General features: G+C 33.2%; 1 protein-coding gene and 1 pseudogene across 4 annotated transcripts in view; one reads left to right on the forward strand and one right to left on the reverse strand.

Moving 5' to 3' along the window:
• Nahoda (nahoda) overlaps positions 1-16,257 on the forward strand; it is a 39,599-nt gene that overhangs the window by 20,783 nt on the left and 2,559 nt on the right. The window contains exons 5-17 of one of the 4 annotated variants that reach the window (XM_070312098.1): positions 38-161; positions 1,555-1,786; positions 2,110-2,586; positions 3,311-3,355; positions 3,573-4,175; positions 5,388-5,831; positions 6,481-6,623; positions 6,733-6,810; positions 7,076-7,418; positions 7,784-7,988; positions 8,070-8,257; positions 15,086-15,255; positions 15,789-15,991. In XM_070312098.1, coding sequence (XP_070168199.1) covers positions 38-161; positions 1,555-1,786; positions 2,110-2,586; positions 3,311-3,355; positions 3,573-4,175; positions 5,388-5,831; positions 6,481-6,623; positions 6,733-6,810; positions 7,076-7,418; positions 7,784-7,988; positions 8,070-8,257; positions 15,086-15,255; positions 15,789-15,991 — 3,255 coding nt within the window. Of the gene's footprint in view, positions 1-37; positions 162-1,554; positions 1,787-2,109; positions 2,587-3,310; positions 3,356-3,572; positions 4,176-5,387; positions 5,832-6,480; positions 6,624-6,732; positions 6,811-7,075; positions 7,419-7,783; positions 7,989-8,069; positions 8,258-15,085; positions 15,256-15,788; positions 16,018-16,257 lie in introns of all 4 variants that reach the window. The other 3 variants (XM_070312099.1, XM_070312097.1, XM_070312100.1) reach the window with 3 other exon arrangements.
• Positions 12,079-13,243, reverse strand: LOC138942069 (peptidyl-prolyl cis-trans isomerase FKBP8-like; annotated as a pseudogene).

Here is a 16,257-nt window from a genome sequence, read left to right on the forward strand (position 1 = left end):
CTTCTGATTTATCTGATGCGATATTTCTGATTTTCAGAGCGCAGAGTTATGCCGTGCAGCTGCCACAAGATTTTAGCTGCACTGACTGCACTATCAGACTGCTGCGGGAGGCCGAGGAATGGGGCTCCAGCTATAGATTTTGGTCGTGCGCCGACATTGATGTGAGTTCCTCATAATTTCTATAACTCTATTAAATAATGCGATATTGTCTCAGTTTACATATTAATGTAAACTGAGACAATATCAATGCGAATTAAATTAATTAATTGAAACGTGAGCTATTTTTAGCAGCATTAATAAATAGGCATTATTCAGCCTAGGAAAAAAAAAAGAAATTACATAAAGAAACTATTCTAAAATCTTTTAATAGAGATTATATAAAACCGAGGAATTAATATAAGGAAAGTAGGGTAAAACCGGGTACTTTTTTGGATTTGTCTTCCTACAAAAAATCAGAGAGTAAAAAAAATTTTGCTGACCGTTAGTAGTTTTTAGTGGACTACGAGAAAATTAGACTAGTTGTTCAAAAAAATATTTGGTTATCAAGGATAACAAGATTCTTTGGAGAAGTCAAAATACTAGGTTTTGCCCTACCAGTAGGATAAAACTGGGTACCCATTTAAAAACATGTAAAACCGTGCAGTTACAAAATATAGATTTATTTTAATCAAAATGCAATACAAAAATGTATTTTATTGACAAAAATCACAAATAAAGATATCTTCTTGTTCGACATTGTTGCAGGACTTCCTTATTTTTATATTTTAACTTTAGGAGTCTCAAATAGTTTTTTTTGATTGATTTCTTTATCTAAGTGTTAGTTTTTGTTTTCAACTGCTTTTTGTAGGGAGACAAAGTCAGAATAACAGTTCTTCCTCTTTTCATTACATGAGATGTGTAATACCAGGTTTTGCCCCAACACAAGGAAAGTAACAAACAAGGTGGTTGTATATTCCGGCGTACAAAGTGACGATCAAAACTAGTATAGATATACTCTCTAATATGTACAGAATGTATACGCTGCATTTACCGAAGCAAATGCTCTGTGTAGAAAAAGTCTATAACATACCTACAACATACCTATAACAATAACTCGATTGTTATTCCGATATCGATCTTTTTGGCCTGAAAATTTTGGACTTCTTTCAAAAAAGAAATATTGTGTGCATGTGGGCATGGTTCATCTGAAAATAATGTTGGCATCGATCTATAACTAATAACATGAGTTAGCCAAAGATATTGTAGTATCACTTATCGCACGAAGAAACAGAGGTACCCGGTTTGACCCGCCTACCTGGTTTTATTCTACTTTCCCCCCTATATACTTATATATCAATTATTATTTTTAAAATGATAATATATTATATTATTCGTACAATTATTAATGTGCAAGTTTGAGTTTTTTTATATTATTAATATATTGAATTCTCTTGTCTCTTAGCTATTATCTACAAAGAAAATTAATACTAATTTTTCTATTGCGGTTTGTGGGAGAACATTTCCCCCGTAATTTTTTTTTTTAGTGATTTACACGTACAATCTCACTGCTGATAGATTCGTGACAAGAAGGACTATCGGGAAGATTGTAGCGGTCATGGACGTTACCTGCTGGGCAGATGCAGATGCGATCGTCTTTATCATGGCGCGAGGTGCGAATTCAAGGAGGAATGCCTGGATGATTCCGACTGCGGTATTCAGGGCACGTGCATCGACAATAGTGGTACGACCGCGCCCACCAAGCACTGCTACTGCAATATTGGCTGGTTCGGTCCGGGTTGTGCGAAGAGTAAGTTTCACCGCGGAAATTCCTTCCGAGAATTTCTCGCGCGACCGGGATACTTGGCACTGAACCGATGCTTCACCGACCTCGTCACTCGATATTAGAGTGTTTCTAGAAAATATTTTTTTCACATTACTCTTCAATTTCTTTTATTTCATATTAAATTTACCTTTTAAAAATTGTAACACATACATTATACAGATATTTTTATTTGACATATATATTCATATATATATTATTGGTTTGTAATAAAACAGATTTAAATTTCAAGATAATTTTTTAATCGCCTATTTTTTAAATTATCTTTGCATCGGTGACTCTATTTTCAGGATCGCCGGTGAAAAGCATTGACGTAGACTTGGACTCTTACACAATGAAGCGATTCTCCGATGACGTCATATTTTACTGGAGAATCTTGAAGGAAAGTAAAGAACTCGAGGGCATCCTTATCGCCAACTCCACAACGTGGATCGGTATCGGATGGAGACCTGACGATCTGGGACCAACTTGTCGATCCTTCCCAATGATCAGGGATATACCTGAACCACTTCCACAGCCGGAACCAAAATTGGAACCAGTCGCCGAAACAGAGCCAAAATCGAAACCAGAATCCATAGCGGAACCCGAACCGGAACCCGAACCGAAACCGGAACCAGAACCAGAACCAGAGCCCAGCATAGAAGGCGAGAAATCGATAGCAAAAAGACGATCGGCTAAGGCGGACGTTGCAACATTTGTAACTTCACGACCGGATGCCGACGTTACTGTGCAAACCAGTGTAACTTATCAAGTCAGCACGAAGCAAGGTAAGATTTTTTAATCCTTTTTTTCGTGTCATTATTTTCCGGAAAAAACTTATTTGACATTATATTTGTCGGATTGTATCTTAAAAAGTTCTTAAATCGGCCTTTCATTATAGTGTATTCCATTTATTCTATATTCTTTCTGAAATTTATGTTGTTTGCTATAGCCTGTGATATTTTTGTATAAGGATGTTTACAAGACTGCTTTTATTTTACGAGAAGAAAATGAGTAATTAGCATTTGTAGGAATGCTTATATTTTTTTCTTCTATTGCACACAGCAAACAATCACTAATATGCTATCATTATTACCTATTGTATTCTGACATGTTATATTTGATCTGTGTAGAAGTTCAAGGAGCATATAATTACATAAAAAGTCAGTCGTTAGTCGTAGTCAATTGTAGAAAAATGACAATGCAAACAAAAGTAATTCGTATTTGAATTATAATACATCGGGTATTAGATAACTATATATGAACGAACATTATAAAAAACACACATATAATATTTTTATCTGCATATGAATTATAAATTCTTTAAAGGCAGACTTTTTTTTATGTCATTACACTTGTTGCGAAATGATGTCAATTGCACAATTGCCATAAGAAATCTTTATGTTCTGAACCGAAGAATGAGAAATGAATTATTTATATCGTGATTTTTATACCTGTTGTTGCTAATGATTTGTGCGAGACATTTGATTGATAATGAATTTCTTCGCGTAGGTCGCAAGAGAAGATCACCGGAACCAATCGCGGTATCTGCGAATGGTATGTATGGTATATTTATGCCCATAGACTAGTCCCGATGAGTCGCTTGCTTGTTCAAGAATTCAGTAAAGATACATAGTTTGTCCAAGAAATCCCAGTAGTTCCTGTAGTAATCTTTTGTACGATTTGTAATTTCCTTTTTTTCGAGACACGACGCACAAGGTGATGGCCCTTATAAGTAGATAGTTCGCACGAAGTACGATGCTTTGTTGCACAGGAAAACCGGTCGCCAAATCCAGCGTTGTCGTCGGGCAAGAACCGAAATCCGAGCCAGAACCTACCTCTGAGCCAGAACCCAGCTCTGAACCAGAACCAAAATCCGAGCCTGAATCCAGCTCTGAACCAGAACCGAAATCCGAACCGGAACTTAGCTCTGAACCAGAACCAAAATCCGAACCGGAACCTAGCTCTGAATCAGAACCAAAATCTGAACCAGAACCGAAATCCGAACCGGAACCTAGCTCTAAAGCAGAACCAAAATTTGAGCTAGAACCGAAATCCAAGCCAGAATCCAGCTTTGAGTTAGAGCCGAAATCCGAGTCAGAGCTAAAATCCGAGCCAGAGCCAAAATCCGAGCCAGAACCAAAATCCGAGCCAGAGCCAAAATCCGAACCAGAATCGAAATCTGAACCAGAGTCAAAATCCGAGCCGGAATCGAACTCTGCACCGGAACCAATATCCGAACCAAAACCCAATTCTGAGTTAGAACCAAAATCCGAGCCGGAACCAAAATCTGAGCCGGAACCTAAATCTGAACCAGAACCTAAATCTGAACCGGAACCCAATTCGAAGCCGGAAGCGAAGTCGGGAGCGACGAAAGGTAACGAATGGACCGATTCAACGCTTGTTTATGCATATATAAAAGTTGCCACGCTATAATATCATTAACTCTTGAGCTACTAGAGATTTTTGCTTTTTAACTCTCGTTTAATGAAATATTTTTACATCAAAATGTTTGTCAATTTTCCTTTTTAATTCTGATATGACATGTATCACGCATACATAAATATATTATTTTCATTGAAGGAAGATCCGATTTTAAAATCTTAATAGTACCAATATAAAAAAATCTCTTGTAGTGATAGCCATCAGAACATCTCGACAATGATCAGTAGTACATCACCCAACATTACTTTCGATATTCGCAACTTTCACGATAACCATAAAGGAAAACTTCGTACAACTGGAATAAATCCGTAACGGTAAATATTTGCAGAGAAAGTGTAATTAGCGTGCTGATAAGAAGCTAGAGAAAAATTCATCCGTGCGTGCGACATCCGCGTCGCTTCTATCGGATGCGGCACTCATTGTAAAATGTTAACGCAACTGCGCTCTGATACTGCATAAAAAATTTCCATTTATTAATTTACCATCCGCGTTCTTAATGTAACGATGTAAAGAAATATTTGTAGATAATATCAATAACGCTTATGCTTCATGTCTCCATCTCACCCATCTTCTATCCCCCTCCTCTTTCCTCCGCGTCGCTACTTACTCGGAATTTTATTTTTTCTCCTGTAAATATACCGATAACGGATTCGAAATTGTAGCATGCATTTACTTCGACACGAAATTTGCACGTGTCTCGATTTCTACCCGTCATGATTTTTCACCGACACTGTAAGACCATCATTCAAACTCGCATTATCATAATATCGACTCATCCCATTCAGATGAATAATTAATCCTCTGTCGATTTTAAAAAGCATTTAAAAACAAATTAAAGTCGGCATGATATTGTAATTAAGAAGAGTAGAGAGGAAATTATTTAAAAGACATATTTAAGAACAAATAATTATATTATATTCCAAAAAATGTTTAAATAATTTTGAAATAATATATGTATAAGATTTTAGTCTTCTTATATTCTCGTATAGTTTAAAAATGTTACGAAAAATTCGAGTCGGATAAAAATATCGGACGCACTTCTCTCAATTCATTATTCAATTTCATCATAGACGTTTTACATGACGAATATTTTGCAAACTCGGCTTTGCGTTAACTAAATTTATATGTTCACGTTCTCCAAAAGCATCGTTACCGGCACCAGGACACAAATACACACCCAAGCACGACTTCAATCCAATGGACTGTACGGATATTATAATCGGTATGGCGCGAGAGACAAATTATAGGATCGGCGATTATTACACGAGGGATCGCTCGACGCCCCGTAAGGACGAATATTGGGGCGGAAAGGACAGCTTGACGGCCGCATTCGGTTACGAACGCGACGGCGTCACGACGATGCTCTTTCGCAGGAAATTGGCCGCCACGGAGCCGACCGATTACGAGATTCGTGACGATAATATGCATGTGATTTGGGCGAAAGGTCAAGAGCCGGGCAAATACGTGCATCAACCGGCTAGCGGTATCGAAAAGGCCAAGGCCAACGTTAAAGATTTCTACAAGGTCGACGAGCTTAAATATCACGGCCACGGAATGCAGAGAGGCCAGGTGACGATGAATTTCTTCGGTGAGTCTTCTAGTCAACTTGCTATGTTTATTCACAAATCGCCAGATTATACAGGATATCTCAGAGTTCACCGCATCACCTGCTAATGGCAGATTCTTAAGATTTGGAAACGATTTTTCCTCTGCGAAAATGTTGAGAGAGAGAGGTTATCATTTTTTGCAAGTTCCCAATTTTTTCCATCATATATCTTTGTAACTAAGACTTAAATTAAAATTCTCTCTCTCTATTAAAAAATAAACTCTATCTGGAATTAATTAAAGAATGTAATTTTAACTCTCTATAAAGTTTAGTTTGCAAACAGTCCTTCTTTTTGAATCGCTTATAACTTATAATATGGAAATTATTGATGCCTCGATATTTTTGCGGAGGAAAAATCATCTTAAAACGATCTCAAGAATTTGTTATTAGTAGAAGTAGATGATGCGGTAACACTGGGGCATTCTGTATAATGACGCACAATTTAGCCTTCCGTTAAAATTGTGAATAGATACTTAATAGCATTTTCTGACAAGACTATTTTCACATTCTGGAATATTTTAAAATTACATTATTATTATTTGTGAATAACTCCATTAAACAAATCTTTAAAGTTTTTTCGTTTTATGACAAACACGTTGATCATTTCACGCGTAACATCCGGACGTTTCAGACGAAGCTAAAAAACCGGAATTTGCCGGCGGTGTGACGTTACAAGACGGTCGCTGCGGTGGTCAATGGCGTTATCCGAGAAATTGTTCGCCGGAGAATGGCACTTGCGAATATGCTATCCAATGGACGTACAAGGGTAAAAAGGTAATCTGTCTCATATTTTTTTTTTTGACTTTTTGCTTTCATGCGCGGGAGCAGACAAGGCTCGGTTCCTCTCTGATGAAATCAATATCATGGAAATTCTTTTCCCTAGGATCTGATAACATTCGTAATTTCCACGACGAATACCAATACGTGGACCGGAGTTGGATTTTCCGATGACGGCAGTATGGTAAGAAGAACTTGTCATATGGATTTTTCTCTCGATAAATCTACTTTAATATCTAAGCTTAATTATGCATTATAAATTGATCTTAAAAATTAACTAAAAAATCATTATATTTAACCGGATCGATTCAGACTTTCTTGAAAAAAGAAAGCGTGTCGCGTAAAAAGAAACTTCAGAACTTGCGAAATTTATAAATAATATTGTAGTATAGATAGAATAATATTGTATATAGATTTATTTTCTTATATTCTTTTGTTTTAATTTGTAGTCGCAAACCGATGCCGTACTTGGCTGGGTCGACAAAACGAACGGTCGGGCTTTCTTGATGGACACTTGGATCAGCGGCTACAACGCGCCGTTGTTAGATCCGTCGCAAGACGTCTACAACATCAGCGGTCGTATCGAGAACGGTGTAACTACTCTCGAATTCTCAAGAAAACGCGTTACGGAGGACAGTAGGGATCTTTCGTTCACGGACAATCACTGCCTGTACATGATGTTCCCGGTAAAAGGTGGTATATTTAATCCGATCAATAAGAAGATACGGAAACACGACGCGAAACCGATTGTTTCGTCGGATAAAATATGCATTAAGTCCTGTGGCTTGGAAGGTAAATATCGACTAAAAATTTGTTACATTTTTATGATTTATTAAAATTGTTAGTATGATTATTAATATAATTTTTAAAGTGATTTTAGCGATTAAGTTATTGTATCATTTGATGTATTATTAATCAATTGCCTCATCTGTTTCTATTTAATTATACATCATTGTTAAAATTATCACGATTATGTTGTTTAATTAATTGATAGTAATCTTTTTTGTTAAAAAGATTATTTTTTTGTAATTATGTCAGCTTTTATATTGTTTATTAATTAAATTCTTAATTGAAATGTTTTAGAATGCTAATTTTTTGTGTTCTAAAATATGTTGAAATTATATTTCTGTAAAAATATTCTTCAATTATCTATCTAGAAATTGAAGACCAAACCACGCCCGCGCCACCGAGATTGCATTACGATATCGAAGTCAAGCTCGTTAATCTGGGCAATGGATTTATAACTCCTGTACCCGGCAGTTCCGACTTCGAAGTGATCTCGAACAAGATATCAGATAGCTTCGGACCAGTCTTTAAGAAACTTCCAGGCTATTATCAAGTCCGGCTTAACGAGTTACGAAAGTAAGACAAAGTATTATATCAAGAAATCAAAAAGTAGCAATGTGCGCAACGTTTAAACGTGTTTTTTTTCTCTCCTTTCAGAGACAACGAATCGGGAGTGATTGCCCGCATGAATCTGATCCTTGACAAGAACGAAGCTAAGGGCAGATCTTTGAAAGCTGCGGACACTGGGATAGAAACAGAAAAAGCGTTACGCGAAGCATTGGTGACTGGCAAAGTTGGTGCGCTTAACGTCGATCCGCAGTACTTAATAATCAGAGTACCTCGAGGTGAGCCTTTGTAATCAGTATATGTACATGATTATCCCACAAAAACCTCAAAGATAAAAAAAATACGCCAAGTATATAAAAAAGTCCCAACTTGTACGTAAAAAAAGTTAATATTAACCCTTAAAAAATAACTTTTAAACCAATTTTTCCTTGAAAAATAATTTTTATAAAAAATAAAAAAATAAAAGATTTTCCTGTAAAAAATAACTCTAAAAGATAAAAATTTTTTAAAAATCAAAAATCGAAACTAAATATGAAATCAGGTTAACTAGCCAAGTACATAGAAGCAGTTCAGTTTATAATTTGGAATAGTATTTGTTTGATAAAATCAGCCTTGCATTTATAGAAATATTATAGATTTTCTCGAAAAAATTAAAATGTACTTTATTTTCGTAGAATTATATTACGTTTCGCCCAAATAAATATTATATATTAAGTGTACAAATAAGTTTCTGCCGTTTTTTATCAAAAATTGGGCATTTATTGTGAAAGAACGGAACTTAATGTTTTGAGTCACTCCCAATGTAAGTGCAAGTTCTTCTTGCGTTTGGCACGAATCTTGATCCAATATGCTTCCAATTCCGCGTCTTCATACACTTTCGGAATTCCGCTACGTTCTTTGTCTTCGATGTCAAATTCACCATTCTTAAACTTTTGAAACCACTCACGACAACTTCTCTCACTTAAGGCAGCCTCACCATATGCTTCTACAAGCAATCGATACGCCTCAGCTGCAGATTTCTTCAAATTGAAGAAGTAAATCAAAAGTTCCCGCAAATGACGCTTATTCGGCTCAAAACTCGACATTTTCGCACACAAAAGAATATATTATACTGATAAAAAATCACTAATATTTTAAGGTTATGTTATTGACTGACGTCCAATCTTACGATAAGGACGTTTTATCTGACAATTTTAACCATAACTTACTGGTGGCGCCAACTTTTGTCAAACGGCGGAAACTTATTTGTACACCTATATAAAATAGCACAATTATATTGCGGATTTTATGACAAATGGTAAATCATAAAACTACTTAACCTTTAATGCAATAACGTTGATCACATTGATCACCAATTTCGAGGTTAAAAGTGCCCCGTGCCAAACTGATCGAGTTGTTTTGAAATTAATCATAAGCTTTACTAGATAGGCCTGTAACGAAATGGATTAAAATTAAAGTGACATGCCAAAACTTGGCGTGCATTATAAGTCATTTATTTTTATTAATATATTGATAATGATTTCTGATAATTAATATATTGGTAATGATTTCTGATAATCTTTTAGAAATTTTTATTTCAGATCTGGCACGCCAAGCATTTGTATGTCACTTCAATTTTAATCCTTTTCGTTCCAGGCCTATCTGGTAAAGCTTATGATTAATTTCAAAACAACTCGATCAGTTTGGCACGGGGCACTTTTAAACTTGAAATTTGTGATCGATGTGATCGATGTTATTGCATTAAAGGTTAAGTAGTTTTATGATGAACCATTTGTAATAAAATCCGCAATATAATTGTGCTATTTTATATATTATATATAATATTTATTTGAAGGGGACATAATAACGTAATTCTATAAAAATAAAGTGCATTTTAATTTTCTCGAGAAAATCTATATTTCCATAAATGCAAAACTGATTTTATCAAACAAATACTATTTCAAATTACAAACTGAACTGCTTCTACGTATTTGGCTAGTTAACTTAATTTCATTTTTAATTTTGATTTTTGATTTTTTAGAGGTTTTTATCTTTTAGAGTTATTTTTTAGAGGAAAATCATTTTTTAGTTTTTTATTTTTTATGAAAATTATTTTTCAAGAAAAAATTTTTTTTAAAGTTATTTTTTAAGGATAAATATTAAACTTATTTTACGTACAAATTGGGATTTTTTTATATACTTGGCGTATTTTTTTTTACCTTTGCGAGGTTTTTTGTGGGATCTCATTGCTTTTTGTAAAAATTTAGAATGACATTTTTCCTGCAAAATATAAAGTACTACATTATGCAGTATTAATATGGATGCGATTCTTTTTTAATTTATTCAATAGAAAGGAAATTTTTTTTGAAAAGGATTATATAAACAGTATATATTTACAAAGCTTATACCATATTGAATATAAGTATTGAATACAAGATTATAAATAATCTTAAGTATCAATCACTTATCTATCTTATTTTTATAGATAATTTTAATACAGAAGTTAAACTGTATACAAACCGTATAATCAATAATAATAATATAAAATGTGTAAGTGAATAAATATCAAAATATAGAAAGCAATAGGAAGGAAACTGTTTTTATTACGAAGAAGATGCACTTGTTTCTTACTCATACTTTAATATGAATATGACACAAGTCTATTCTATTGAATAAACGCATACATTTTAACAGTATATAATTCCTTCTAAAATATACTCTATAAATGATATAATCAAGAGATCAAATATTTTTTGCATTTATTGATTTATTAAATATGTTTATATATCGCGGAATATTGCAACACAAGAAGAAAAGTAATAAAGTGGTTAATGGCCACTAAGAAAATCGCGAAATAGTGCAAGGAAGAGAAGTGATTTCTTCTAATCAATGTCATATTAACCAAAATTAGATTATATTAGCAAAACTGAGCGAATGTTTACATTTGAGTGAATTTGTGCATTGTCAATTATCATAATTGTCAATATATTGTCAAATACATTGTTGAAAAATGATTATGGAAGATTTTGGCTGACTATGTTTTCGAAAACGATAAGTTAAGAATTGTACTCGCGAACGCGCATTCGTACATAATGTTTATTTAATTTTACATAAATGTAATTAATGCATAATTAATATTTTTAAGTTAACATAAATATGGCTAAGCAATGAGTTTATGTTAATAGCAAAGTAAATCTTGTCAAAATTCTACCAAAAATATCATAAAAACAACAGCATTAAATACACATTTTTAATTGGCATAAAGAATAATGAAATGATAAAATCATATCGAAGCACTTCTATAATCTACAAACATTTTGTGGATCTGGAATTATTCGTAACTTTTAGTTTTGGAAATGTGTAAATCTTTATTTAGATTTTATATATAAATGTAATCAATGTGTAATTAATATTTTTAGGTCATTTACAAATAGTTAAGCAATGAGTGGCATGCTATGTTAAATAACAAAACAAATACTGTAGGAATTTTATCAAAAATATTACATAGACAGTTGAATTGAAAGTATCAGAATTAGAGCCTGAAATATGTAGAAATGTTAAGCATTAGTCAAAGAAGAGAAATAAGGTAATAATTTTGTTAATAAATTATATAATAAAGGTTATTTATTTTCTTAGACTAAATTCTCTAGGGACAAGATTTATTGTTAATCTATTTAACTTTTTTTGGCATAATAGTTGAACTTATTTTTTAAAACAATAAGAAACGTGGAAATTGATGGTTTATTCGGATAGAGCTGCCTTTTGCAATATGATGTTATCGGAGAGCATTAGAATATCTGTCATCGACAAAAAGTAATTCAAATTTGAATCAAAATGAGGAGGAAGAATTGATTACTGATACTAAATTGCAGATTTTATTAGAGGATTGTATAAAAGTTTATAATAATTTGATAGCTACGTTGGTTAAAACAAAAGCCTATGATGCAGCTTTAGAAAATTTGAAACATATTTCAAGATGTCAATTACAAAATGTTAAAACACTAGGAAAAGTATTGCAAAAATTCTAATCTTTTTATTTACAATATTTAATCTTTTTAAAATAAGTTTTATATATTCTTGATTTATATTTTACATATGGAAAATTCAAATATGTGTATATATATATATATATTGTGCATATCAAAGGAACAATATTGAGACGCAAAGGGGAATATATAAAAGCTTATGCAATTTCTCTCTGTTTCTCTCTCTCCACTGAATCCAGAAATTACGTCCAGAAATGAAGATATTTACTACAGAATTAATGACTTTAAAAGATAAAATTGCTAAAGATGCAGAAAAGAAAAGCATCTATTTTTATTTAATTATTTACTTTTATCATTTGCTTTTATTAGCATCTATATTTACTTAATTACTTACTTTTATCATTTGCTTTTATATCTTTTGATGGATTTCTAGTATTTTCAACTACACCTAACATTTTGCGATATAGATGCTTATCTTTTTTTACATATTTACCAATTTTATCCTTTAAGGTCATTAATTCTATAGTAAATATCTTCATTTCTGGATGTAATTTTTGAATTCAGTGAAGCGAGAGGAAGAGATTGCATAAGCTTTTGCATATTCCCATTCGTGTCTCAATATTGTTCCTACGATATGTACAATATATATATACACATATTTGAATTTTCTACATATAAAATATAAATTAAGAATATATAAAACTTATTTAAAAAAAGATTAAAGATAGTAAATAAAAAGAAGATTAGGATTTTTGCAATATCTTTTCTAAGTAGTGCTTTAACATTTTGTAGTTGGCACCTTCATGTTTCGCATTTTCTAAAACTGCACCGTAAGCTTCTGTTTTAATCAACGCAGCCACCAAATTATTATAAACTTTTCTTCACCCCTATAATAAAATCTGCAATTTAGTATCACTAATCAATTCTTCTTCCTCATTTTGATTCAAATTTGAACTACTATTTGTTGATGACAGATGTTCTCCGATAACATTATATTGCAAAAGGCAGCTCTATCCAAATAAACCATCAATTTCCACGTTTCTTGTTGTTTTAAAAAATAAGTTCAACCATTATATCAAAAAAAGTTAAATAGATTAACAATAAGTCTTGTCCCTGGAGAATTTAGTCTAAGAAAATAAATAACCTTTATTATATAATTTATAAATAAAATTATTATCTTATTTCTCTTCTTTAACTAATGCTTAACATGTCTATCTCAGGCTCTAATTGTGATGCTTTCAATTCAACTGTATATAATGTAATATTTTTGATAGAATTCCCAAGATTTGTTTTGCTATATTAACGTAGATATGCAACTCATTGTTTAGCCATTTGTAAGTGACCTAAAAATATTAATTAAACATTAAATACATTTATATATAAAATATAAATAAATTTACATTTTCAGAACCAAAAGTAGCGAGTAATTCCAGATTCGCAAAATATTTGTATACACTATAGAAGTGTTTCCATATGATTTTATCATTTTATTATTCTATATAAAGCCAAATAATAAAAATGTGTATTCAATGCTGTGGTCTGTGGTGTGCTGTGATGTGTATTCAATTTATGATATTTTTGATAGACTTCTCACAAGATTTATATTGCTATATTAACATAAACTCATTGCTTTTAGCCATTTGTAAGTTAATCTAAAAATATTAATTATGCATTAATTACATTTATATATAAAGTACAAATAAACATTATATGCACGAATCACATTTGCGCGTATAACTACCAGCTTATCGTTATCGAAAACATGGCCAGCCAAAATCTCCAAATATTCCTTCAATTTATTCATAATCATTTCCCAATAATGTATTTATCACAAATATGTTATAATTGATAATGCACAATGCACAGATTCACTCCACTGATGTAAGTATTCGCTCAGTCTTATTAATGTAACCAAAACTTTGCTTGATATGACATTGATTAAAAGAAATCACTTCTCTTTCTTACACTATTAATAGTGTATAAATTTAATAATTTCTTTTCACTTTATCATTTTTCTTCGTTGATGCACTATTCCGCGATACTCATCACTTTTCGTTCCATTATTCCGCGATATATACTATAACCATAGACATAGTATATCTAGACCGAGTGTTGAGGAGTGGGAGCCGAGGTGCACATAGAAAAGGACATACTCTGTTTCGTACCCTTTTCGTTCTCACTCGCTCGCACATAGCATGACGCAAGAGAACGCTATGCTCTGTGCGAGCGAGAGAGAACGCAAGGGACACGAAACAGAGTATGTCCTTTTCTACGTGCATCTTTACCCCTTACTCCTTAAATAAAGGCAAACGCTTGGTCTAAATATACTTTATGTCTATGACTATAACTTATTTTTTATGTTGTCCGCGCGATATATACTCTATAACCTTACATTATATCTTATACATATGAATGTACATACACAACATTGTCTCTCAAGGCGTATTTGCACACTCAAGCGAATAATCATACATGAGTGCTGCAAACGCGCCTTGAGAGCAAAATCGCTTTGCGTGTGTGCGTGCGAGCATACGTACGCGTGAGAGTCTGAATTGGAAAAATAAATGTCACAATTCTGATATTTCGCTCGATAGGATTATCATACCTCAGGATTGACTGTATCAATCTTATTCAAACTGATCGCAATCAAAAGCTTGCATCCACATTGTATAAGAAAAATGCCGTTAGATTTTTGATTACGGCTTCAGATTCCTGATTTTAATCGAAAGTTTCTTAAGAGTAAAAGCTTCGGATAAGCTACTTGGTAACGTCGCGGTCACTGTACATAGGCAAACCGTTGATAAGCTTGAATGAATTTTTTAATATATTGGCGTCGCGACGCTACCGCGCCGCTTGATAAAGCATTTCACCTCTTTATTCTTCTTGTAACCGAAATACTTTTATATATATCTGTTTCAAGTTGAAATTATAGACTTCGTTTCTTCTTAACAGTGCATGTAACATAGCGATCATATTAAAATTAAAAAATCACATAATTAAATTAAAACAGGTCAAGTAGCGTCATTTCTAAAATGTTAATAATATAAAATAAAATGCGAAGGAATAAATTAAAATATTCATCATCTTCGATGTATCATCAAGAGTCAACATAATGACAGAATGTGATATATTTGCTTCCAGTGAACGATATTGAGGCGGAAGATGAAAACGAGCGGTCATCTTCTTCAAATCTATTTCTGAGTGCGACGAAGCTCTATATCGTCGTCGGTTGTGTAGCAGCTTTGCTAGCCCTTGCATTACTGCAGGCTAGTTGCACTCTTTATAGGAGCTCAAAAAGAAGAGCAACTAAGGTATGTCCCATGTGTGTTAAAACTTTTTCTTCTTCGCATATTTTTTTTCTTTCTCCACTTTTCTCGCATTCCCAGGTCCTTTTTCAGAGTATGTTGTATTCTGTTGTGCCTCTAACGATCTTATTTGATACCTAACGTGTTCCAAGAAACCATGTGTAATGCTACTTCTGAAGAAAATTCTACTTCTGAAGAAAAAATAAAAAATTTTTAGGCAAAACATTTGATTGAACTCTTGCATTTGCCATAACTTTCCCACATTTAATAATTTAATAACTAACGTCGTAATTAGAAAGAATAATTCAAAAACTGAACAAAATTTCAAATTAAATCATGCAGTCTCGAACGATATGTTGATTTGTTTCTTCTTTTATTTTTGGGAATGGTTTGAAGGATCGTTTTACTGTTCCCTGTATGCCTCTTTTCTTGGAACATTTTGTAGCGTACAAATTACATACACTTTCATCCCCTAATGAACCCAAACATCTATTGCTTCGCTTGTGTTGCATGACCCGCGCTCCTCGCGACCAAAAAAGAGGGTGTACTCGCTGCCTCTGGCTTCTTCCGATGCGCCCAACCCGATTCATCGTACGAACGCGACGCGGTACCATCGACAACAAAACGGCGATCATCATCACCACCATCACAACAACAATAATCATCACCATCATCATCATCATCAACTTCGGCATCATCACCAACACGCTCCGTCCGAAATACATCTGGCTAATCCCAACTGGTAAAACTCCTCGTAGAGTATAACCGGTGCGCAATATTACACTCTTCCCATACATTCTCTTTCGCCCTTCAATTAAAGCTTTTCTTGCTAATCTGGCTTTTCTTTTGGTATTCTTTTTCTCTTGTATGTCCCCACATCTTCCCATAAAGCTTTACTAAGTCTAATGTTTTTAACTAATATAAGATGATTAAATTAATTTGCGTAAGTAAAATTATTTTCATTTTTCGTAATCGTTAACAAGCATTGGACACTAGACTTGCCATTTT

Source organism: Polyergus mexicanus, unplaced genomic scaffold (genome assembly GCF_030449975.1).
Source record: "Polyergus mexicanus isolate NDT 795.1 unplaced genomic scaffold, iyPolMexi1.0 SCAF_21, whole genome shotgun sequence".
Classification (NCBI taxonomy): domain Eukaryota; kingdom Metazoa; phylum Arthropoda; class Insecta; order Hymenoptera; family Formicidae; genus Polyergus; species Polyergus mexicanus.